The sequence below is a fragment of the Sceloporus occidentalis genome, unplaced genomic scaffold, assembly GCF_023333645.1.
Source record: "Sceloporus occidentalis isolate IW3139 unplaced genomic scaffold, rSceOcc1.0.p SCAF_58, whole genome shotgun sequence".
In the NCBI taxonomy this organism is placed as follows: Eukaryota; Metazoa; Chordata; class Lepidosauria; order Squamata; family Phrynosomatidae; genus Sceloporus; species Sceloporus occidentalis.
Window position 1 is genome coordinate 438,303 of NW_028317038.1, and position 27,183 is coordinate 465,485.

The following is a 27,183-nucleotide window of genomic DNA, read 5'->3' on the forward strand; positions in this document are numbered from 1 at the left end:
CTTCTAGGTACGTTTGCACACAGTTGTTTAAGAAACTTGGCAGGTAGGTTATTCCAAACATCAGTTCTTCTGTGGATTTAGGAAGCATCAGTTGCCTCTCTCTCTTTATGTAATCCCAGACAGACTCAATGATGTTCTCTCTCTATATATATATATATTTGAGATGTATGGGCACCAGACAATATGAGGTATGCTGTGTTGTTTTATATAGGATTAAGGCACAAGCAATTTCATCAGTTGTGTGAATCATAATTGAAACCCTGATTTACTTGCTTTGCCACTCTCATAGCAGCAAGACCTATGCCTGTGTCTATGATGCCACATACAGTAATTGCCTTACCTATACAAATGTTTTACTAACCGAATGTCTGATATTACCATCACCAAAAATGCAGCTTTCCTACAGTTTAGTTAATGATAAAGATTAACAGTAATCCGGAAGTCAGAATTGCCTTACCTCACTGTTGTAAATAGCATAGACCAGAAATATATACAGTCCCTGCAAAAGACAACAACATTAGGTTGAATTTAGTAGATGATCAACATATTGGTTTATCCAATATAAACAGGATCAGTGTAGGAGTCACAATATAAACTAAGTTGACATCAGATTAGCTAGCAGATCTAAGCCAATTTGGAACAAGTTACTGCACACTGAAACTTTACAAATGCACAGCAGGGATAGGCAGTAGTAGCGAGTACTAGATATATGTGTATCCCATTCACGTCCGGTGACGTACCAGGTATGTCATGCTAAAGTGGGCTCATTCGTTCCGAGACGTACCTGGTACGTCATGCAAAAAAAACTGCTGTCTGCCCAGGCGTCTAGGCAGACCAGCAGAGCCCCCCGAGCCTTTGATCTTTCCCATGGGAACGATTCTGCAGGCTCAACAAAGGCAGCTTCAGGAAAGGGGGCTTTTTTGTTGCTTGGGTCCCCACATATGTATGGGGATTTACCACAACGTTCCCCTGCTGTCTGATCGCTCCATGTGCAGCATTAACCCCTTCAATGTGGGATTTTAGGGGTTAATATGGGGCTCTGCAGACCAGCAACAACAGAAAACAGCCCCCATGAGCCCTTTGATCACTCCTACAGGAGAGATCAAAAAGGCTCCTTCCTGCAATCGCCGGTGTACAGGAGATTGTGTCCCAGCTGCCAGAGGTTTCATTGGTCAACCAGCCCCAACCCTCCCCTGCTCTCTGAACGCTCCATTAAGAGCGATCGTAAGGCATTAACCCCTTCAATGCCGTGATTGTGTATGACACGATCGCAACATTGCAGAAGTTAATATTTGTCCCCACAGGCTTGTTAACTGTTAACTTTCTGATCTTAGGAGGGACTGTGGGATTTTATTGTTCATACTTCTACATTCAGAGCATGTCAGGTTTCACCCTACTCAGCCTGGAGTATTCAAAACTTTGTTATGCTCATGTTGTTCTACAACCACTAGTGGCCGCCCTTCTCACTCTGGAGCACCCAGACCTCATGATTGCAAGCAGCTGTGCTTTGTTCAGTCAGGGCCTTTGCATTAATTTGTTTGGACCGCTTTGCTCTGGCCCTCTACCTGACCCTGTATTGTTTCTGCCGTGTGGCCCGCCAGAGGGCTTCCTGCCGCGCGCCCCGCCAGAGGGCTTCCTGCCGCGCGCCCCGCCAGAGGGCTTCCTGCCGCGCGCCCCGCCAGAGGGCTTCCTGCCGCGCGCCCCGCCAGAGGGCTTCCTGCCGCGCGCCCCGCCAGTGGGCCTCATACCAAGAGACGTATTATGTATACTTGTTTGTCCTGCCGTCTTCTTCAATACAGACTGTATCATAATATTCTGTGTCTTTCTTTGCTCTGGCCCTGTACCTGACCCTGTATTGTTCCTGCCGTGTGCCCCGCTGTTGGGCTTCCTGACGCGCGCCCTGCCAGTGGGCTTCATGCCGCGCGCCCCGCCAGTGGGCTTCATGCCAAGAGACTTATTACCTATACTTGTTTGTCCTGCCATCTTCTTCAATTCAGACTGTATCATAATATTCTGACTGTGTCTTTCTTTGCATCCGTCTATGTCATCCCTCAGCTAAAATGCATCGTGGGGTACAGAGAAAACCAAGTATCCCCTGCGACTGGGCTCCTACCCGACCTGCTTACCCGGTTCCTGACAAAGCAGCGGTTTAGCTATCTGAATCACTTATCAATTAATTTACTCAAATGCTGATTTGGGAAAGATAATTATTCAGTGTTGGTCTTTAAGTTATGCAATATATAAGATGGGGAAAAAAAACCCCCACACACACTATGTTGTGTTCTGCCTACTCCAGAGGAACTTACCAAAACAGAAAATATATCAAAATAATTTATGAGTACATTAATATGAACTCTTTAAAATATTTAAGAAATAAGGTACTCGCTTTCGGTAGATGCTTCAGACTCTCTCATCAGTGACAGGAAACCACTCCCATTGCAATCAATTGCAGCAAATTACACGCATATGCATGGAGTCTCTTGCTAGACCTCTTTGCAAAATTTGCAGAACTAGCGCTGGAGCTGACTGGCAATTTCTGTTCAAGGCCTACGGTGGATATAAAAAGTCTGCACACCCCTGTTAAAATGCCAGGTTCTTGTGATGTTAAAGAGTGAGACAAAGATAAATCATGACAGAACTTTTTCCATCTTTAATGTGACCAATAACGTCAACAATTCAATTGCAAAACAAAGTGAAAATGTGTACCCTGATGTGTCTAGTCTTCAAAAATATATGGTTTGATGGCTTCAAAGAAGTCCCAAATAGGACATGGGGCAGAACAACAAAATGTCAAAATTCCGAGTTGAAAAACTGAATTGCAAATGTCCCAAATATGGCCTTTTAGCCTCAAATAATTAAACGAACCCATGCATGGGTGGTATCGCTGTACTCAGGAGATAATGCTGAACACATATTAGAGCTGTAAAGTTATACCTGAAGTACAATATGTATGTAATAAATGAATATGACAAACGTTGACAAAGGCATTTAAAATACCCTCAGGTGTCTAGTTTTCAAAAATAAAAAGCAAATGGAATTAACCGGCGTAAAAGATGTCAACATGGGACACAGGATTACCTATGAGACTAAGATCCAGATCCCCCGCAGCGCTGCAGGAGACCTGGATCCTCCTGTCTGGTACCCATCCAAAACATACCAGTGCCTTCCGGCTGCAGTGCAAGTTGCCTACGCGAATCGCGTAGACGTCTACACACTGGCCGGACAACACACCAGGCAGTCAGAAGCAGTAAGTTGGGGGGGAGTGTTAAATAGGGAGCATAAGGCATTTCTGTAGGCAGAGTGCTCTATGATATGCCTTTTAACCCCCTTAATGCCATAGGGGGTCAAAAGACATATCATGGGCAACAGTGGCATATAGAGGGTAAAAAGCCATATCTATCTACCTGCCTATCTACTTAACATAACTACCAACTAAAATTCCTACCCTCAAAATAACTTTTTCTAAAAAAAAGATTCTATCTATCTCTCTGTCTCTCACGCCTCACAAATCGCACAGAGAGAGAGGAGCAGAGAGGCAGACACAGACAAACACCGATCGCTGTGATTGGTCATCACAGTGATCAGCTGGGCTGGAGTCCACTGATTGGCTGTTGCTGGGACTGCCACAGTGAAAGTGTGCTTCTGTGCTTCCATGATCGGCTGTTTACACTCCCTGCTGTCACTTAAGGGGGAAAAAAGTGTGCCGTCCTCAAAGGGTAAATGCCAGTGGAAGTTTGGAACTCCTTAGCTATGGGAGCTCTTTTATGCACCATACTCCTCAGCGCTCGTGACCCTGCTCTGTGACCTTAGGTGGTCTTCTGCTTCGTGGCTGAGTTGCTGCTGTTGCTAAAAACTTCCACCTTCCAATAATATCACTTACAGTCGACTTTGGAAAATCGAGCAGGGTTGAAATATCATGAACTGACTTATTGCAAAGGCATCCTATCACAGTACCACACTTGAGTTCACTGAGCTCTTCAGAACGACCAATTTTTTCCACAACTCTTTGTAAATGCTGACTGCATGGCTAGGTTCTTGATTTTATGCACCTGTGGCAACGGATCTGATTGAAACACCTGAATTCAATAATTACGGACCATGTCCCAATACTTTTGTCTCTATAGTGTTCATTGCACATATAAAAGAATGCAAACATTGAACAAGAATAAAAATATCAACCGTACGCTGTATGTCTAAAATGCATATAAACAATATCAACTGCAAAATTCAAACAGGATCTTTTTCTGAAACTGACAACCTGTGCACAGACAAAATCACCATGTCACCTTCCAGTGGGCCTTCTCCAACCTATACCCAATGGTGACAGGCCATGGTCACACCTTCCCATGGACTTCATAGTCGACCTCCCATGGTCCACCGGTACCACAGTCATCCTCATGATTGTCGATCGTTTTTCTAAGATGATCCACTGCATACCAACAAAGCTCCCATCCACTAAAGAGTTGGCTACGGTCCTTATCAAAGAGGTCTAAAGACTACACAGGGTTTCTAAAATCATAACTACGATCTCAGGAGCACAAGGCCAATCATAAATTTCTACCTGCACCCTCCCATCAGCTGTCACCGAGGGCAAGTCCACGGACATCGGAGCGTGGTCCGACCACGTGATATCACCCACAACGACCGATTTGACATCTTGTAAAGTGAGCTTATCTACAAATATAAAATCGATCCTGGAATAACTATTATGGGCCTCAGAAAAAAACGTGTAGTTCCTCTCTGTACCATGTAGGATGCGCCAAGAGTCATATAACCCGTGCTGTAACAAAAGGATAATTTCTCAAAGCACATTGACAGGAACGGGAGTTGGTCACCATTAGGCGCATATATACACACCACGGTAACAACCTGTTGATTCAAGCGTCCCACAATAAAGAGATATCTCCCTTGTGAGTCGGAAACCTTTTTAATCAATTCAAAGGGCCAATCTTTGTGGATAAGTATCGATACCCCTTTCGTTTTAGTAGGGGCCATGGCTAAGTAGTGCGTAGGGTATTGGCAAGAAGAAAAGGTTGGCGGGTGGATATTTGAGAAGTGAGTTTCCTGCAGGCATACGACAGCGGCTTGGGCCTTACGGGCCTCAGATAGTGCCAGTCGACGCTTATGAGGGCTATTAAGGCCTTTCACATTCATAGATATAACCTTAAGAATATCCGGAGCCATAATAATCAACACTGAAGGGACAGCGAATTATGTGTAATAGAAACATAAGAATAGGAGCTGTGAGCGGGGCATAACCGCAGGCACCGTGTAGAACAGAACATAGAAAATAAAAAAAAACCAAGAAAAACCAGAACAACCAAACGAAAGCAGGTGGTAGCCACCTATGTGTTCTCTTCACCGGAGAACAGGGCACTAGCCCCGGAACGTGGCAACCCATAATAGACGAGCACTAAGAGTGCGGTCGTCGTTCTATAACCCCCGAAGCAAACAGGGTGTATGTAATATAATGGACGGAGTGGTAGAGGTACAAAGTGAAAAGGTAACAAAAGCTTTCTAAACCCCGTGCCCACCTGCTCAGCATAGAAAATAACTTACAATCACATTAGAGAAGAACTGTCCCAGTCCAATCAGGTGACCCATAGGGACCAATGGTTGCAGCAGAAGTCCCGTAAACGGTCATCCGTGAGGTGCAGCAACGTTCGGCGGCAAGAAAAAGGGCAGCCCAAAACGGAGCCCATTCGCGCCGCATCTTGACCAGGCGTTTCTTGGCTGGTGGGATCGACACGTCCTGCGGGAGGAGGACACCCCAGGCACGCAGCTTCTCATGACAGTCAGAAGGAGAATGAATCGTATGCGTAGCGCCATCGATAGTAACCAATAATTTCGCGGGGTAACCCCACCTATAAGGGATCTTATTCTTCTGTAGAGTTTCCAAGATCGGTTTGAAGCTTCGTCTCCTGGCAAGCGTGTATGCAGAGAGATCAGCAAACAAAGTGATGTGCTGAAATTCCTCCGGAATTTTCTGTTTCTGTCTCACGGCCCCCATGATGGCTTCCTTTGTTTTAAAAAAGTGCATCCAGATGATTGCATCTCTAGGGACTGAGGTGGGGAGGTCCCGAGGTTTGGGCAACCTATGGCAGCGGTCGATCGTGAAATCCAAAACTGCATGCGTGAGAGGGAGAGACGGTTGTAGCGATTCAGCAATACCTCTAAGCCTGATATTATTCCTGCGGGAACGATCTTCTAAATCTGTCACTTTTAATAGGAGTTGGGTATGGTCATCTTCAATGGCACTATATTTATCAATCAAATCATTATGGCTTGTGCAAAATTCCTCCATTTTCTGCTCCACATGAGCAGTTCTCTCTCCCACCTCCTGCACATCCCTGCTAATCTCTGTAACAGCATTCGTAAGGTCAGCATGTAAGGACTTACGGAGTTCTTGTAGCAGCTGTTGCATGCCTCTCATCGTTACAAGGGCCTCCACCTCCTCCCCTTCACTGTCTGAACTACGGTCGTGAGATGGAGATGCAGAGCGGTGGGCGCCGCCATCTTGGGTCGGCATGCCGCGTTTCCCAACTCGCGGTGAAAAGAAGTGTGCAGGCTTGTCCTGCCCTCGTTTGGTCTTCTAAGATGCTATGATCGCACCGTTGGCAAGGTATAGTGGAGCTTTAGAGCCTCTCCAAAGCTGCGGTTAGCCGCTTAAACACCCCGTTTGAGCGGAGCTAACCCGCCATGCCCCCACCCTCCTCCTTCTATGCACCCAGGGGAAGTTTGGTTCAGGGGGAGTACTGTCACGATTTGGCTGAACTGCTCTGTGATACATTTTTGAGCAGCCATTTCTTCAGGCTGACTCAGCTGATGTTTAAAGAATCGGCTTTACCATGTTATTCACCTAATTCCAGCTTTGTTCGATGTCCCTCCTGGCTTGTTCCTGATATTGCTGATCTCTGTATTCCTCACCCCTGCTTGTCTGAGTACTTGTCTTGGTTCCTGACCCTGACTTTTGGTATACACTCCTGGATCATGATATTGCTTTGTTTGTTTGATTTGTTTTGTATGTTACGTTTTGTGTCCATCTGGTTCCTGGTCCTTAACACCTTATTATTTGCTAAATAATCTTCACGAAAGGTAGACAAAGATAATGTATCACCCTATAATCTACATTGATGATTACCAGAACTGTTACAACATTTAATTACTAAATATGTTTTAGTAGCCATTGACATAGGTCTATGTATTTATCAGAACAAATATTTTTATATCAGTTATTCACAACCCAGGAAAATTAGTCTGAGTAGGAGAGTACACACTCAGAGACCTGCTCAGGTCAAAATTGGACAAAGCAGCACAGATTAATTATATTCCCAAATGAAAACTGTCTCTCTTTTCTACTTTGATTTATATCTTTTTTTTATCCTTGCCAAATGAATCAGCTGCAGCTTGCAAAGTAATACATCTCATCAACACCATGCAGTACCCTTCCTGGTAGGCACATTCGGTAATACTCAGTACATTCACATCTTCTGTGTCCTTCAAAGAAACACCAGTCACTCCCACACCTCACATATCTGGCTAACCTGCCAAATTCTCCGTGATATAAGACATGCAGGGGAGATCACAGCTGCAAAATAAATTCATCCGGATCTCTAGAAATTGCAACTAATTGTTTTTTTTTAACTTTTGTTTACATTACACAAGTAACATCTAAGAGGAGATATGATATTTTTATACAAATACATATAGGGACAATACTAGATAATTTGTGGTAACCAGTTCATTAATAGGATGTCTCAATGTTAGTCCAATCTGTCCATATTTAGTCCATTTTGCTTAGGCCCCATATATTTATATTATGTTCACTCCATTTTCACAAATGGCCCTCTACACCTTGCTAAGAAAGCTTTGTATTCATTTAAATTGAGAAAAATGTCTTGTGAGGTAAAAGAGTGTGAGCAGCCAAAGAAAAAAGCAGCAAGCGAGGTAAGGGAGTTAGGCAGTGAGTAAGAGGGTAAGGTGGGCTACCAGGGTGAGGGCAGGAGGGTTACTTGGTTTTACCTGCCCCTGGCTCTGAAGGTGCCAGCCCTCCCCTGTCAACAACTGTATCCTTACCTGGAATGAGTTTAGGGCAATAAAGACATAAGCCCACACTACATTAAGGTGCACCAAAACGCCACACAACCATGTCAGCCCAAGTACTGGAAGAAGCACTAAGATTGGTTTAGCAGTGGCCCTGTCAAAAGAAAGAAGGCATTATTATGTTTCCAAGGAATATGGAGGCTCTATCAGAATAGTGATATAGAACATGTGATAAAATGTTGCATTGTTTTAGAATTTGATAGCTTTATTGGGTCTGTACAGAGGCAAGTACAGAGGCAAGAAGATGAAGGGTCAGTTTTAGTTATGCAAAGTGCATATAAACTAGGGCTGCAACAACTAATCGATAAAATCAATTTAACTAATCGATAATGAAATTCGCTGGCAACGATTTTCATTATCGATTAGTTGAATCGATTTTGTCGAATATAAGATGAGGGTTTTTTCAGAGCAAATGCTCTGAAAAATACCCTTCTTCTTATAATCCAACCTCAAATAGAGGTCAGATAATAACACTAAGATCCAGATCCCCCGCAGCGCTGCAGGGGACCCGGATCCTCCTCTCTGACAGCCAGAGGGCGTCTGTGCGATGTGCGCAGACATCCTCCGCTATGGTCCTACACATTTCAGCCGGGGCTTCTATGATGGAGCACCAGTGTGACATGACCTTCCGGTGCTCCACCGTAAAAGTCCGTGTGGAAGTACCAGCGGCAGAGGTTGTCTGCGCGCATTGCACAACGTTCACCGGCTGCCAGAGAGGTGGATCCCCTGCAGTGCTGCAAGGGACCTGTATCATCCTCTCTGGCAGCCGGTAGGTGTCTGTGCGATGTGCTCAGACAACCTCCGCTACTGCCGGCACTTCCACTGGGGCTTCATAGAAGCTCCAGCGAAAGTGCCGGCCAGCAGCAGAGGTTTATCTACGCGCATCGCGCAGGTGTTCACTGGCTGCCCCAACTAGACACCATGGAGTATGGAGCACGGGGGCAGAGTGGCATATCAGGGGCACAGTGGCATATCTGGGGGTATAAGGCATATTTGGGAGACAGATTGGCATATTTGGGGGCAGAGTGGCATATCAGGAGGTTATAAGGCATATCGGGGGGCACAGTGGCATATAGGGGATATAAGGCATATTTGGGGGGCAGAGTGGCATATCTGGGGGTATAAGGCATATCCGGGAGGCAGGGTGGCAAGCCTGGGCTCAGATGTGCATAACTGGGGGGGAGGCTGAGAAATAAAATCAAGAAATGCATTTTTTATTCTGCTGTTTGTTTTTAACATCCAGTTACTTTAAATAAACCCCCAAAAAATTACATTATAAGGCATAGCAGAGGGCACTATGGCATAGAGGGGGTATAAGGCATATCTGGGGTGGGACAGAGGGGCATATCTGGGGATTTAAGGCATATCAGGTGGTATAAGGCATATCAGGGCGGTATAAGGCATATAGGGGATATAAGGCATATCTGGGGAGGTTGAAGTGGCATATCTGGGGGTATAAGGCATATCCGGGAGGCAGGGTGGCAAGCCTGGGCTCAGATGTGCATAACTGGGGGGGAGGCTGAGAAATAAAATCAAGAAATGCATTTTTTATTCTGCTGTTTGTTTTTAACATCCAGTTATTTTAAATAAACCCCAAAAAAATTACATTAATTTTTTTATCCGATTGATCGAAAAAAATTATCGGCCAACTAATCGATTATGAAAATAGTCGTTAGTTGCAGCCCTAATATAAACTGACTCCTCATCTTAAATTTGTCACCCTTTTCAACAAACTTTTTGCCAGGGCTTGTAAACCAAACTGGAATTGATCTACTAAAAAGGCAAAACTACTAAAAAATAAAAATTCTGTGGCTTCTCTCTGGCATATGGACAAGGTTGACATCTGGCGGGTATCAAATGTCATTGTGTACCAATTTATTATGTACATACACATTATATACATAGTCAGTTGTGACATTATATGTCAGTTGTGATGTAATATGCTTGCTTTTCATTGGAAAGGATATGCTTGCCTTGGTGTGGTTGCTTTAATTTAGTAGAATTGGCTTCATAAGTCATTTATAATAACAGTGCATCTCAGAGAAGTAAGGAAATCTAACACATGTGCAGTATAATGCTTGAAGACTCACCAGACCTGGATCCCAATCTGTTTCTCCATGCTGCAGTTTGGTGTCAACATCTTGGAGCGTCGACGAGCACTGGATATAGTTACCATAATCACTCTGAAGAGTACAAAGGTGTTCACCTGCAACAAGAATGATATTAGGTGTATAGTTAGAACTAGAGTTGTGCATTCGTATTTGGGAGAATGCGAATACGAATGTTTTCAAACAGAATGATGAACAAACCTATATGGCAGTGCATAAACAAAGACAAAGACGCACAACACAAGGAATCTTTGTTTCTTCATGTTCGTATATATATTCTAGGCTAGCCTATTAGTTAAGAAAAAATCCCTAAATATCTCCTAGCTAATCTCCCTGGTCCCTTCCCCCCCAAGTCACTGCCTCTAGCCTATCTAAGTTTTTGTGGTATAGCAGGGGTTAACAGGAGTTACCTACAGACACTACTAATTTTAGCAGCACCATTTGTTTTAAGCATTTTTGTTCATATCAGTTCCATTGTTCTATGCAAGGTAATGGTCCTCAAGTTTCCCAATATATAACATTTCCAAGATATGTTAGGAAACACAGATAGTTGTAGGCTTCAGAAAGGAACCATTAAAATAAACTGAACCATGTTATTTAGCAAATGAAAAAGCAAATTCTAATCTAACTACATACAATAGACTGATAATGCCCCTGTTACCATTGATTGTATAAACTGACATATGATTTATCTTTGGTTCATGTTACATCATACCACAACACAATAGTTTATAAGGATAATGGTTTGGTGGAAGTCTGACTTTGCATTTAGAATGCTGTGGGGGTTATATTTAAAACAACATTACACAGGAATGTTTAAAAGCAGTCTTCTCAGTGTAGCAACCAATGGTATGGTTCTGCTGACCAAAACATTCTGTTGGTTCCAATTATGATAAGACTACATTTTCAAATTAACCCCTGGATAAGCTCTTCTCAGTAACAGCTTTCAATAAAAATATGCTCTGTTATTTATAGTTAAAATGATTATAGTTGTATAACGTATTTATTTTACCATTATGAAAGTATGGAGAGAGAGTAAACACCATTGGATGAAAAAGTCTGCTCTTTGTAATGCATAGAAGTGTGCAAGGTCAGCTCATGTATAATATCTGTCAGGCTAGCAACCACTCTGCTGAGACCAGGAACCAAAGTGCCTTGCTTTGGATATGTTGAATGTGGGAGAGGGGCATAAGGTAAAGCCTACAGTGAGGTCTCTCACTTGAGTAAATACCAACCTAATTTTCACAATAAGATGGAATTTCCCATTGACTTCTTTAACAGCCCTTATTACAGCTAACAACTCCACACCTGCCTGCTAGATCATGAGTCTACAAGAGCCAGAGTGGTCTGGAACCCTTTTACAGAGGAGCTAGCCTGTAAATAACCACAGGGTGGTGGTAGGTCTGGCTGTGCAGATACCTTGACTGGGAGTGTAACAAAAGTACACAGGTCAATTAAGTTAGCAATTCATAAAATAGGAGCTGTGAGGCAGAGTCAGTGGGCAAACAAAATGTTAGCAATGAGATCACAGTCTGTAGAACAGGAACCATGAAGCAGAGTCAGAAGTTAAGTCAGAGTTCAGCAACAGGTTAGTTGTCCAGGCAGGATTAGCTACAGGACAAATCTAGAGGCAAAATCCAGAGAGGTCCGATGTCAAACTGTAATTCAGCAGTCAGAAGGGGTATAGGAACAAGAAAAAGGAGGTAACAGTGACTGGGAACCGAAGTAGGACTCAGGGACAGGGGGTTAGAGCACAGCCACAGCCTGATTCCTGTCCAAAACTGTGTGTTCTGACTCTGGTCCAAAATCGTTCACAAAGGATTGGCCCTTTGTGAACAAATTTGGATGTGTAAGTCTTTGTGTGTTAGCATGGATGTGTATGTGTTTGTGTATTACAATGGATGTGTGTGATGTGTGTTAGCATGGATGTGTATGTGTAAGTGGTGTGAGAGGGAGTGTGGGTTAGTATGGATGTTTATCATCACATCCACTTTCTGCATGCTGGATCAGTTTGCACACAGCACGGAGTATGAGAGACACCACAACTTCATGTTTTTTTGTCTTTTGGGGCAAAAATGACACTCACAAGCTGTTTGGGGGCAAGGTGGCACTGTGTGATATGTTGTTTGTGAAGTAGAGGGCCACCTGGGTAATTTTCACATAGGGCCCCTGTGGTTCCTAGTTACGCCCCTGGACCTGCCTGAAGGTTCTCTACCATTTGTGTAAGGGAGACCAATTGCTTTGTGAGGGCTGCAATAGTTTCAGCTGAGCCTGAGTGTTCTGGTACCTTTTTACTGAAAAATCGCCAGCCTCTCTCTCTCTCCTTTTGACACTTTTTACAATGTTCTGCAATCATTTACCTCCCAAGTTCTCAGCAATAGTAGCACAAACTAGTACAAAATTCTTTATATATATCAGTCAATAGCTCAGAATTTTCCTGGATGCTGGCTGTCAGAACTGATTTAGAACAGATGTGCCAGTGTCATGAATGAAAATAGCATCCATGTACTACGTATGCAATAAAAAAGGAGATGGTGTGTTCCATTATGTGTGTGACCTGATAATTTTTGCATATTGTGGCTATATCTCTGCATTACATCACATGTCTTCTGTTTTCAAGAGAAAATGAAACCTAAATATTGATAATGATACTGGAGGCTGTACCTCTGTAAGATCAAATCTATGCCTTCTATAGTCCCAAATGCACTACCTCATTCAGAGTGACAGGATAAAAGAGTCATATATCTCACAGAGCACACTATAAAAGGCAAGTTATGAGAGATCACATTTTGTGTGTAGTTGTGGGCCAGTAAATTGGGAGGATCAAGTGCTGAAGCACTGAGTATAACAGGAAGCCTGAAAGATCAAGAATAATACACTGCTCAAAATAATAAAGGGAACACTAAGATTACACATCCTAGATCTGAATGAACGAACTAATCGTATGACATACTTCCGTCTTTACATAGTTGAATGTGCTGACAACAAAATCACAAAAAAATTCTCAATGGAAATCAAATTTATCAACCCATGGAGGTCTGGATATGGAGTCAAACTCAAAATCAAAATGGAAAACCACACTACAGGCTGATCCAACGTGGATGTAATGTCGTTAAAACAAGTCACAATGAGTAGTGTGTGTGGCCTCCACGTGCCCGTATGACCTCCCTACAATGCCTGGGCATGCTCCTGATGAGGTTGCGGATGGTCTCCTGAGGGATGTCCTCCCAGACATGGACTAAAGCATCCACCAACTCCTGGACGGTCTGTGGTGCACCGTGGCGTTGGTGGATGGAGCGAAACATGATGTCCCAGATGTGCTCAATCGGATTCAGGTCTGGGGAACGGGCGGGCCAGTCCATAGCATCAATGCCTTCCTATTGCAGGAACTGCTGACACACCCCAGCCACATGAGGTCTAGCATTGTCTTGCATTAGGAGGAACACAGGGCCAACCGCACCAGCATATGGTCTCACAAGGGACCTAATGGCAGTCAGGCTACCTCTGGCAACCACATCCTGGTGTTCTCTGGCAAATGCCAAACATCCTGCACGGTGTTGGGCTGTAAGCACAACCCCCACCTGTGGATGTCGGGGCCTCATACCACCCTCATGGAGTCTGTTTCTGACCGTTTGAGTGGACACGTGCACATTTGTGGCAGCCTGCTGGAGGTCATTTTGCAGGGCTCTGGCAGTGCTCCTCCTGCTCCTCCTTGCACAAAGGCGGAGGTAGCGATCCTGCTGCTGGGTTGTTGCCTTCCTACTGCCTCCTCCACGTCTCCTAATGTACTGGCCTGTCTCCTGGTAGCGCTTCCATGCTCTGGGCACTACGCTGACAGACACAGCAAACCTTCTTGCCCCAGCTCGCATTGATGTGCCACCCTGGATGAGCTGCACTACCTGAGCCACTTGTGTGGGTTGTAGACTCCGTCTCATGCTACCACTAGAGTGAAAGCACCGCCAGCATTCAAAAGTGACTAAAACATCAGCCAGGAAGCATAGGAACTGAGAAGTGGTCTGTGGTCACCACCTGCAGAACCACTCCTTTATTGGAGGTGTCTTGCTAATTGCCTATAATTTCCACCTGTCTGTTCCATTTGCACAACAGCATGTGACATTGATTGTCCATCAGTGTTGCTTCCTGAGTGGACAGTGTGATTTCACAGATGTGTGATTGACTTCGAGTTACATTGTGTTGTTTAAGTGTTCCCTTTATTATTTTGATCAGTGTATAATGTAGCCAAGGATTCAACATGTATGGTAGGGTACAAGCACTATATAAAATTGGTTTATCTGGCTTCATTCAAAAAACAAGTAATGCAATAATGGCTTTGTGATGGTTTTATTCCAAGCCATAAAACCACAGAAAATTCTAAGAATTATACCCACGCGTAACCTTCATAAAAGTAAAAAAAAGCACAATAACTATTTGTAGTTGCAAGCTAACAACTATAAGATTATGGAAATCCTAATATACCTTTGCAAACCAAGGCCAGAAGTACAAGAAAAACATATTTTGCAAGTCAATGTAGATGTGACCTCTACAGTGAAAAATGGAAATTTATTGAGAAAACAATTTTAAATACATACCGTTAATATAAAAAGAACAGGACCCACAAATGCCCAGATTATGTCAGTTTGCACATTCAGCCAGCAATGAGTGTCTGCCACATACTTTTTAAAAGAAGTTGCCAAGGTCACACTGACAATAATGATTGGCAAGCCTGAGAAAGAAAGAGACCATCAGTAAAAGTTTGCTGACACATTACATCTTACATTGGACACATTGGCTGATATTCCAGGGCTATCTCTAAATATCCTCAAACTGAGGGGCAAACTGGGTGGGGAGTGGGTATAACTATGTCAAATACATGTTTAGAGATTAAACACAATGACTGAAGTCCAAAGAATCAGTTCTTTTTTTTCTTGAGCCTACTAGTGAATTACAGAGAGTTTCCACTTCCACTTAAAAACATACCATTAGCATTTTTTTCAACAAAACTTATCAAGATCAGTTGTGATAAACTGCAAAGTTTTCAAAGCTGAGAGTGATTTGGGGTGTTTTTCTCAAAAACTTAAATGTAACACACCCTTGGTCTATTTTTTAATAAGTTAGCAATCAAAATAATAAGTTCTAGTCTATGACAGATGCTGACAGCAATGTAAAACATTCTTTTCAAATCCCCATATTAGGTAGGTTTCCTGTCTTTTAGGACAGCATGGGATGATTGTGATGTGTAATATCTCTCCAAAATGTTATCCAGAATTATTTTTTAAGCAGAGAACATGATCCAAACTGATAATATTCACACAAATAACATATTTCCAAAGAAAAGTTTTAACAATCATTATTATGAACACAGTCATTAACTCACCCCAGCCAGTAATGTAATAAAACCCCATTCTTCTGTCTTCACTCATATTGACAGCAACAACTTTACTCCACAAAAGAAGGCCTTCAACCAACATCCAGGCAAAGGCCGCCATGAAGAACAGATGGAGACATGCTGTAACAGTGATGCAAACAACCTATCAGAGAAATTATATAATTAATCTTTTTATGAGTCCCAAATAATATCACGTATTTAACACAGTGGGTGTGTTGTGCAGTACTTTATACACTAGACCTGCATTAGATTTAGAATTACACTTCAACCATGCTGAACTTGAAGTATACAATCAGTTTAGAGGGTCAAACTTTAGAAATTATTTCCCACTCAGTATTAATGGATACAATTTACTATGTTCCTTTGATTTTTAAGTACATTAGGGCAGAGGTTGATATATTTTATGAAATCTAACATAAGTGGAAGTGAATGTTGAGAACAGAGAATACAGACCCCAATTTCAGCTTTATAATGTGCATTTCCAACACTTGATAATGCTGTGTATTTAGTGAGATGCACTTGAAAAAAGAAGGTTAAGTTTAAAAAGTATGCTATAATAACTAAAAAGACATTTCATATCCATTAAGGGATCTAGAAAAAAAAGGACCTACATTGCTTGGACTATAAAAGAGAAATTGATGCACCACATTTAAAAAATATGGTGCCAAGAAAATGGGTGGGGAATACTAAGAGTAAGTGGGAGCGGAATGAGAATAGTTACATGTAATATTATAACAATACCATATTGATACATATACCTCTCTTACTCAAGAGGCTTATCTCAAAAAAGTAACACTAGGGGCACATACCTAATCTGCTTGGCAAAATCCAACTCTACAGCTACAAAATATAGACACCAAGCTATTCTATACATAAAATAATGTTCCAGCTCAATTTTTGTTTTGAAGCTCTTCAAAGAGCTGTAGGGGAAAGTGGGTCTCAGAATTTCTTTGTAAAATGAGAAAAACAGTTTGTGTTAAACAGCTGGAACATTGATTTATTTTTTTTACCTCACCTCATTAGTTTTTGCCAATTCACTGAACATCAACAAAGCTTCTGCAGCAGCAAGGGCAAATATCAGATTCTTGTGGACAGTTGTTCTTTCTGATTTGGGAACACTAAAATAGAGGTTTAACAATGAAACTATTATGCATAAATAAAGTTCAAGTATATTAGATTAGTGGTTAATCCCAAAGTTTATGGACTTTATGAAAAAGAAGATATTAGGAAGCCCATATACCTTTGCAGCTATAACAGCTTCCACTCTTTTGGGAAGGTTTTCCACAAGATTTTGGAGAGTTTCTGTGGGAATTTTTGCCCACTTATCCAGTAGACCATTTGTGAGGTCAGGCACTAGTGTTGAATGAGAAGGGCTGGCTTGCAATCTCCGTTCCAGTTCATCCCAAAGGTATTCAATGGGGTTGAGGTCAGGGCTCTGTGCGGCCGGTCAAGTTCTTCCACACCAAACTAATCCAAGCATGGCTTTTTGGACCTTGCTTTGTGCACTGGGGAACAGTCATTATGGAATAGATAAGGGCCTTCGTCAAACTGTTCCAACACAGTTGGAAGCATAGCAATGTCTTGGTATTCTGGATGAATGGACAAAAATTCCCACAGAAACACTCCAAAATCTTGTGGGAAGCCTTCCCAGAAGCGTGGAACCAGTTATTGGCTCAAATGAGGATTTTGGTGGCCATTTTATGGAAATAAATAAAATAGACAGAATCTTAACTCCTCGGCATCCATGTGTACTGGATAAAGAGAACATCAGTGCTCAGCAGATAATGCAAGATAGAATCTTATGTGATGGGATTGGGAGTAATCAGTACACTAAAAAAGTAATCATACATAGGGCGCCTGAAGCCACAATTTACCGCCACTAATCCCTTTAAATACAAATTTTTCCTCTCGCTGATTTCTAGGCCAAGAAAGTTTTGTCCTCTGAAGTGACTACAAATTCAGGAGGGCATTTTATCTCTGGATAAGTAAAAATTAAATAGTTCTATTTATTCCTGCAGTAAGTAAAGTGCCAGGAAACATACAACCAAATACACACACCAGGACAGGCTCTGCCACACCGATATCCAAACACACACACACCAGGACAGGCTCTGCCCCACCAACACCCAAACACACACATCAGGACAGGCTCTGCCAAACTGACACACCAAACACACACACACACCAGGACAGGCTCTGCCCCACCAACACCCAAACACACACACCTTTGGACAGGCTCTGCCAAATTGACACACCAAACACGCACACACCAGCACAGGCTCTGCCACACCGACACCCAAACACACACATACCAGGACAGGCTCTGTCACACCGACACCCAAACCCACACACACTACCAGGACAGGCTCTGCCACACCGACACCCAAACATACACACACACCAGGACAGGCTCTTTCACACCGACACCGAAACACACACAACCGGACTGGCTCTGCCACACTGGCACCCAAACGCACACACATCAGGACAGGCTCTGCCACACTGACACCTGAACACACACCGGGACAAGCTCTGCCGCACCAACACCCAAACACACACACACCAGGACAGGCTCTGCCACACTCACACCCAAACACACACACCAGGACACACCAGGACAGGCTCTGCCACACCGACACCCAAACACACACAGTAGGACAGGCTCTGTCACACCGACACCCAGACATACACACACCAGGACAAGCTCTGCCGAACTGAAGCATTACAAAAAATATTTTCTACACTGCTTCGTCATTAACTGCCCCTTTTGCATTTTTTGCCCCCTTGTGTATTGATTAATGTGTCCACCCACAACCTTGTGTATTGCCCCGCGTTGTGCATTTATGCCCCCACACCCTTTTATATTGATTTATGTGATGCCCCAGCCAATCCCCTCTCTTGTCTATTGATGCCCCCACTGTCATGTGTATTACCCCCAGCCACCCCCCTATTGATTTTGAAATGCCACCACCCAGCCACCCAGGGAATTTTAGTTCACAGCTAGCACCTGCTTTACTGTTGCTGGACTTCCCATGACACTCAGCCAGCATCATGAAAGTAGTATGTCTGGCTGAGCCTCATCGGAATTCAGTTCAATGTGTCGGATATTTTTAATATGCATGACTGTGCTGACTAAAACGAAGAGTATTTTAAGTGGCAATGCAAGCGCGATAATGTAAGGTGCAATTGCTTGTAAAAAAAAAAAAAAAAAAAAGTGTCCCTCTTTCACATTTTTAAAAGTTGGGAGGTATGGAAGACTTACCCAACTGCTAGGAAGAGCACTAATGTCACTAGCAGAGCACTCAGGGACACTCCACATCCAATAAATGTCAAGGTCCTCAGTGTCCATTCTTCTTCAGAGCTTCTCTGCATTGGTATAAATATTACATTTGTTATAATAGTAGTGAACTGTCAAATATCTTATGAAATCTATGTTATGTGTCTGAATTAAAATTGTCTTAAGGTAGGCAGTATCTGGCTAGGTACCTCATCTTTAATAATAGTAGGACCCTGGGCAAGCCTCTATAAGTGCCACCAACCCAGGTTGCCTCACTGTGATTGAGATAGTGGTCTATGTAGACAGATACAGAACTGTCCACCATAATTTCCTCCTTCACGCTCTATGTGCTGCCTGCCAGGCTTTGGTGCATTCTCAGATAGAAAAGGAGATTGGTTTCTGTGCTATAACAAAGGGTTAACATTTTGTTCTATGGAAAAAAATGGTTATATTGAGGAGCTATGTGGGGAACAAAACATGGTTAGGCATTTTAAAGGTTTTTCATGATAAATGAATAGTTAGGTGAATTCTTGCTGGAAGACGATTTTAAGATGGTGATGAAATACAACGCATTTAATATAACCTACTTTAGTTTAGGTTCCATAGGAGTACACGTGAATGCATCATTTTTGTACATGTAACCAAATTGGGAACTTCTAAGAATACAAGAAACAGAGAGAAGGAAATGCCCTAGACAAGAAAACTACACAACTACACTTAATGGGCTTAATATTTAATGTCATTTGTATTCAATAATAAACATCATTACCTGAACTTCATAAATTTGCAGAAGAACAGCAAAGTTGGTCGTATGGTTACAGAAACAAGCAATTGTTTCAGGGAATTTTTTCTTAACACTGCACCCAGAGGAAGACCAACTGCCTCCCTTTTCTGGACTGGAATTATAAACATATAGAGATGGAGTTAAACAATGTTTTAGGGTGAACAAATTATATTTTCTTACAGTGCTTTTAAGGTCACAAAGGAAGTGGATTACATGTTGAGGTAAAGACTTAGAAGAAAATAAATAGATGCAGACTCTTTTGTATGTCAAGGGTTTGGGATAGGCCCCTTACTGAATGTTACAGCATGCAAATATATTTTACATACTTCCAATTTTCTGTGAACAGTTTGGCGAAGACCCTTTCCTATTCCAGCATGACTGTGCCCCAGTTTAGAAAGCAAGGTCCATAAAGACATGGTTTGGCATGGAGGAACACTCATGGAGCCCTGATCTCAACCCCTTCGAACTGGATTGCCGATTGCAAGCCAGGCCTTCTCGCCCAACATCCTGACCTCACAAATGTTCTTTTGACTGAATGGAGGGGGGTAACTCCATATTAATGAACGTAGTTTTGGAATGGGATGTCCATCAAACTCATATAGGTGTCATGGTCAGGTGACCACATTCTTGTGGTCAATGTATGACTTTTTTCAAATTATCTATGCCTCGTAAAAAGTTAACCTGTATTAGAATCATTTGTTTCCAGCTCTCGCATTCAACTTACCTAAGACTAAAATTCCAAAAGGCACAGACGGCTCTCTCCAATTTTTCTGATGAATTCTGACAAATTTCATAGAAACAAAAGAAAATTTGGAATTAACATTTTTTTAAATGATCACACTAACCAAACACATGTGGTTGGTGAGTAAAGTATTATTTTAGAGTCAGTTTACTACTCCGGACCAATGATTACCGTGACTTTCCTTACGCAAACATTTGTGATATTAACCCATACACATTGTCCACACCTATACTGTGCCTGCCAGTACAGAGGGAAGGCACATTTCAGGAAGTGATCTTTGGTTTTCTTAATCATTTAAAGAGAGGGGTTCTGTCACAATTGATCACAAATTTCCTCCTTTCTAAGCGCACAATGCAACACAACGGCTCAGCCCACTGCCTGCATCGCTGCCACATTCTGTCCTTTCAATGCAGAACGAATTGTTGTTAAGCAACCCAGTAGATCGCCAATCTTTATATACAATGAATAGTCACAATGAAGTAATAGGAACCTATATTACGTTAGTTAGAATTCTTTGATAAATCTGATTAACAAAAGTTGATGAATGCTCACATAATTTTTTAATTTAGTAATACTTACTAGTAGTTTATTCTGATGCGATAGATTATATTGTACAGAAGTGCTGACTTCTTGATCCCCAACTAAAAGGGTAGAAGAGATCACAGCTGATCCAAGGGAGGTGTCAATATACCTTGTACACAAAAAAAAACACTTGTGAGATACAAGATACACAGCATTTGTTTATGTCTGTGTACAAATGACTGAATCAAACATTTGTTTAGGTTAACAGGTAGCATTGTATGTTAGCCACATTAAGGTGGAAGTGGTGTGGGAAGTCTACTGCCCCATTTAGCCTCAACAAACACTATGCAATATGAATGCTTAGAAGTGCTTCATGAGTAGACGGGGTGTAATTTGCCTCATTGGTCTCATTTCAGACCCTGGAAATCTCACACATGTAGCTGGAGTTTAATGAAGGTGGGTACTGAGCACATTCACAGTCATAATTTGGAGATGCGTATCATGCAAGGAACAATAGGGGGACAGAGAAACATACTAAATACACAAAGGGGATTTTGAGGAATCCTTCTATCCACTTTCATGAACAAAAAAAATACTTGTGATATGAAATGAGTGTTTCGGGGCAAAGAAGGATACCAAAGACAAATTAGTGCATAAATACATATATATATGCATATATATTTATACAGGGACAGACTGGGGATAAAGAGGCGGCCCTAGCACTTTAAGGTGAGTGACCGTCTAATTACATAAGTGCAGATGACGTCTGAAAATGTCAGGCCGCACGTTACATTTGTATGTGACATAGTGTGTGCCAGTGGCTGCACAATGCGGCACCCATTACACTGAAGGGGACATACCAAGACATTTTGGACAATGCTATGCTTCCAACCCTTTGGGGACAGATTGAGGAAGGCCATATTTTATTCAAGCATGACTGTTCCCCAGTGCACAAAACAAGGTCCATAAAGACATGGTTGGATGAGTTTGGTGGCTTGCAGGGTGTTTCTCTAGCATTTGCGGGACATTCCGTTAGAGCTTGCGGGACGTTTCATTAGCGCTTGTGGGGCATCTCATTCATTCACACTCCTGGGGTGTCTTGTTCACAGTTCCGATGGCGTCTCGTTCACAGTTTTGGGGGCGTCTTGTTGCTCATGTTTGTGCTCTTCACTGCACCCCTCCTAGTCTCTCACCTCCCTAGGTGTCCCTCTCTGTGTCTCCTGACATTCTCACTCAGCATCCACTCCCTCCTCAATCTTCAGACTGGGTAAGCACTTTAATTTCCTTTTCATCTGCAATTCTTAGCATGAGCAGCAGCTGTGCAGGGAGGGAGGGGTTCTCATTTCATGTGCAGGGCAGGAAGTTTAAAAACAAAAAACCCTTTCTCCCTACATTCAGTTCTACTTTGTGCCACCTTCTGCCACACTAAATCTCAAACCTCACCTAACACTATCAAATTATACATACCGGCCATACAACATCGCCCGCATATGCCTTCCCTTCTTAGCGCACATCCCAAACCGGAACAGCAGTTTAGATTTATTAATAGATCCTACTCTACTCCTACGTTCAGCAGTGGTTCATTTCTTTGGCCCCTATACTACCTACTAAGGAGGGTGTTTTCGGGGTCTAGGCACATTTCAGCATTTTAGACCCACTGGCCACTCGACATTTGTTTTAGTTTATCCCTACCATATATATATATATATATATATGTATATGTATATATGGTGATAAAACCATTTTTCATCTTTTGCCCTCATTAGGCATGCGTGTTATTTTTATAAACATTTCAGATACTATCCAACTGCAGGGGACAGCATTTATTTAAAGTATACCCCAGCTTGCAAAATTAGCTTAATTTCAACAGGATCTATAGTCAAATACATTCTATAGAGATTGAGAAAATTCTACAATGTCCAAGTATGGAAAAGCTCCCTAGTAGGAAATGGGATTTTTTTTAGAATATGCCTCTGTTTATTGTACAGAATAAACGCACTTATAGTCATTTAAAGTTATTCTATTAACTCACTGGATTCCAGTGCATCAATTCATGCTGCACAATGATTTATGTTCCCTTTACTTTTTTCCACTAAAGTGGTTTAGCCACTATTGTGTTTATTTAATAATTTTATAAACAAATTCCATGGTTTCATATATTACTTCTTAGATACAACAAATCGATCAATGCTATCGTTACAACAACACCGAAACAACTCATCACAGACTTGGTGATTCTGTGATTCGCATACATACAGGTTCAGAGCTATGTTACTTCCGTAACAAAACAACTCACGTAAAAAGACTGGGACAATGCCTTTGATGCATAGACTTACATGCATAGCGACAAATGGAAAATGCACTATATTAGTGTCTTATATAAACTTTTTAGAGCTTCACACACCTCACTGGAACAAATAGGCAGGTTGGTGCGGTGGTCCACCTTCTTACCCAGGTTGGGCAAAATAGACATTTGCAAAGCTGTTTGTGCTCCCAATAACACCCTACACCGAAATGTTCTATAAAACAGCACACAAGGTATATCTAATACCTGACAGAATGTTTAGATTGGAGAAAACAACCATTGGCCTAAGTATACATCTCCAAATCTTCTGGCCATGTCCGATGCTTCTTGGTTGCAGATGTGTACTTATACCACCGTCAACAAGATTACAAATTTTATACTGATGCCTGAACTGGCAATATTTGGTATAAAACCACCACAACAACAGGCACCTGCCGAACTAATCCCAGCAATGGCAAAGCAGAGAATCCTATGATGCTGGCTAAGGATGAAGCCGCCAACACCAGCCCAAACAGCCAGTTTGGGCTGGAACAAATAGATATTTTCCAGTCCAAACTGTATTGCCTATTACACATGGATTGGGTGTAGGCTGCTCTGGCAAGAGATAATCACCCAACATGTCTTTAATATCTGGAGAAATGACAATAACATGCTAGAAGTTGACCTGCTCTTCAATACACCTCATGGTACTGCCTATAATTACTGCACCAGAGGACACAAATTGTGATACCTCACAACCTATGAAACACTTATTACACCTTTAAGTGCTGACTGGACCTGGGCAACATGCAGTCAAGGTTGGACTATAGATAAGTGGTGAAGACACGGTTGTCTTTAAAGGGAGTGTCAGGTTTAAAAATCATTATTTGGTTGATTTGTTTCTCTTTAGAAGTTTATTCTTGCAAACACAACATGCCTTGCACAATTTAAAAAATGGTATATGGTATGCAGTTCACTTTTCAATTCTGTTTCTGGGCCACATACAATTAGGGACAATTTACTACTGTTTGGTGAACTTCATAGGTGAATATGTAAAAATAACATATTGTACTATACAGAAAAACGAGATGCGATGCAAAATGTGTCAAAAACAATATTTATTGAATACTTTTTATAAACCAATGTACAACCAAGCTGCGTGCCATGCAAAACTTAATAGAAAAATGTTTTAAAGTAAAATTCCATGGGTCAGTACCTCCACCAAAAACTCTGTATAACGTAAGAAACAAAAGAGTTTTTTAGATCGAGTAAGACATCATTTAAAGCCATGTTTTGTGCAATAAACAGTTGAATTGAGACCTTTTACTGGCCAGAGTTTCTTAAAAACGTGTAATGTCATTTGCATATAGTAAAATTACTAATAATAATACCGGTAATAATAATAATAATAATAATACATTGGAAAATAAGAATGGGGTTACATTACAATAGGCTGCACTTCTAAAAGTAACTACAATAAATTAAGTTTTGCTATGTGTGTCCTGATTTTATATATTTGAATAAATATATATAATGAAAATCAGAATGAATTAATTTATTTAAATAGGAAAAAGACATACTACCGTAATTTATCTTGGCAGGAAGAAACTAAATAAAATCACAAAAGATTATGATTCAAATTTAACATTTTCTTAAATAACTTGCCCATTAGGGAACAAAAGGTTGCTGAATAATGAAATGAAGTACCTCCCTGTAACAAATAAAAAAAGCAGTTGTATCCACAACTAGTAGTAAAGCCAACAGTATACATTGCCCCAAAGATATAGTAATTCTTACATATAAGATAGTTTCTCAATACACATAAACTAATGTATTTTGTGGTATTCTGGTCAACTCGGCTACTTTAGTAACAATTATAGCAAAATCATACAAACATATGGCACTTTTTTTTCTTGTTTATATATATTATTCATACTAAATGTTATTATTATTATCTTTTATTTATAGAGCGCCGACAATTTACTGAGCGCTTGATACAATACATATATTCAAGGGGTATGACAAGATGAGAACTGACAGACTAAGACAAAGTGATACATTAGGTGGAGAGAGCCCTGTTGATCTATACATCTAAAAGTGGTATCAAAAGAAAGCCCTGTCTGCCCTAGAAAAAAGGGTATAATAATGATGTATGGGTGCAGTAAAAAATGAAAGGGGAATCATAGCTAAACAAACATATCATAAAATTTGATACGGGGTTAAACTGGGTTACCTAGAAGAACTGATGCTGTTTTGAAGGCAAAGGGTGGTCGCACCAAATATTGATTTGATTTAGATTCTTCTTCTGTTCACTAACTTTTCATTTTGTTAAATGTTAAATATCATTTATTCTTACTTTACAGGATTTTGTCACAGCTGCCTAAAATGTTTGCATAGTACTGTAGTATACGTAAAACAACAAAAAAAGAAATAATTAACCACCTACAAATATAAGGCACATTATAATTTGCAGATGTATATTGTATAATTTGGAATTATTCTGCAATACAAACAATATATTTTTCCAAACAGTAATTATTGATTGCCATCTTTATACTGTATCAAATTGATCTATGGCATTTTACCGCCCCCCAGTGGTCAGCATGTGTGCTGCTTTAATTCTGCCAAACACCAATCACAATTTAATATTAAAGATTGTGTTCTAATGTAAACTAGAATAAGAGGTATTTAATAAAATATGTTCAAAGATTAACAGAAAATGGCAAATTAAGAATTTGTTTAAAAATAAATAAAACATAACAGAAATGCAAAAATAGTTTACTTCATCTGAATGATCCAACTCATAGATAGCAAATGTCAGTCTGCATAGTCTGCATAAGTATGACTAAATCAATAATATGGTGGGCACACATGATACTAATGGTCATCATTTACAAATGCAAAGGTGTGAATGGTATATGTAGGCTGTCTGTGTTTGGATATTTCAGTGTGGGTCTGAGCGTATATTAGCACTGGCGTAACTACAGTGGTCGCAGCTGCGACGGGGTCCCTGTCTCTAGGGGTCCCAGTGCTACCCCTGCAACCCCTTGTTCGTCTCTCCTCATATGAGCCAGCACAGGGAGAAGTGTATCAGGTTCACCTGACGTCACGTGTTCCCGCGGTAAAACTGAGGCTACTTGGTCTAATTGTCTTTGTGTTCGTCTCACAAATATTCTCCCGTTCCCGTGTTCATTTTGGCAAATATTCGTATACGTACTTCGCAGGGGCGTACCTAGAGTATTTGGCACCCGGGGCGGATCCTGTAAGTGGCACCCCCCCCCCAAATGTAAAGACATCTACAAAATTATGTTAAGAATATTTATTGCACCAATTTGTAAACTGTATTTCAACTGTAAACAACAAGAAATCTGAAAAAAATTAATAACTTATAAGTAAAATAAATATGTTTAAATAACATTTACTGAACATATAATAGTGCTTTCTTTAATAACCCTCCAAAAAAAACAGCGTCCACATTGCTCACATAGAACCTGACCAGCACCCAAATTACACACACATAGGACGTGCCATCTTTGCCCCCAAACAGCCCAGCATGAGTCAGCATTGTTCCCAAACAGCCGAGTGTACGCCATCTTTGTCCCATGAACACGCTACCTGTGCCATCTTTGTCCCATAAACACCCTGCCTGTGCCATTTTTGTCCCATAAACACCCTGCTTATACCATCTTTGCCTTTTTGACAAATCAACTATACACCTATGATTAACACAAACACTTTTACAGTCACTCACTAATTCACTTTCATTCACACAATTCATTCACACAATCATTTATTCTTTCACACAAATTATTTACACATATTCATTGATGCATTCTAACAAATTCTTTAATTCTCTCACTCATTCAAACAATTCATCCACACATTAATCCATTCATTTTCGCTCTCTCATTCTGACTCTTTATTTCAATATTCTTGCTACCCTCCTTTCTCCCTATCTACCCATTATCACCCCCTTC

The 27,183-nt window shown here is 41.3% G+C and overlaps 1 protein-coding gene across 1 annotated transcript in view; it reads right to left on the bottom strand.

The window, feature by feature from the left end:
• The window catches only part of LOC149287602 (adhesion G protein-coupled receptor D2-like), a 65,116-nt gene that overhangs the window by 11,714 nt on the left and 26,219 nt on the right, over positions 1-27,183 (bottom strand). The window contains exons 8-17 of the mRNA XM_089492643.1: positions 20,976-21,091; positions 20,383-20,428; positions 19,644-19,770; positions 18,860-18,963; positions 16,613-16,715; positions 15,586-15,739; positions 14,801-14,934; positions 10,194-10,309; positions 8,077-8,197; positions 458-499 (exon numbers count right to left, since the gene is read on the bottom strand). Of these exons, the coding sequence (XP_089348769.1) occupies positions 458-499; positions 8,077-8,197; positions 10,194-10,309; positions 14,801-14,934; positions 15,586-15,739; positions 16,613-16,715; positions 18,860-18,963; positions 19,644-19,770; positions 20,383-20,428; positions 20,976-21,091 (1,063 nt within the window). The remainder of the gene's footprint in view (positions 1-457; positions 500-8,076; positions 8,198-10,193; positions 10,310-14,800; positions 14,935-15,585; positions 15,740-16,612; positions 16,716-18,859; positions 18,964-19,643; positions 19,771-20,382; positions 20,429-20,975; positions 21,092-27,183) is intronic.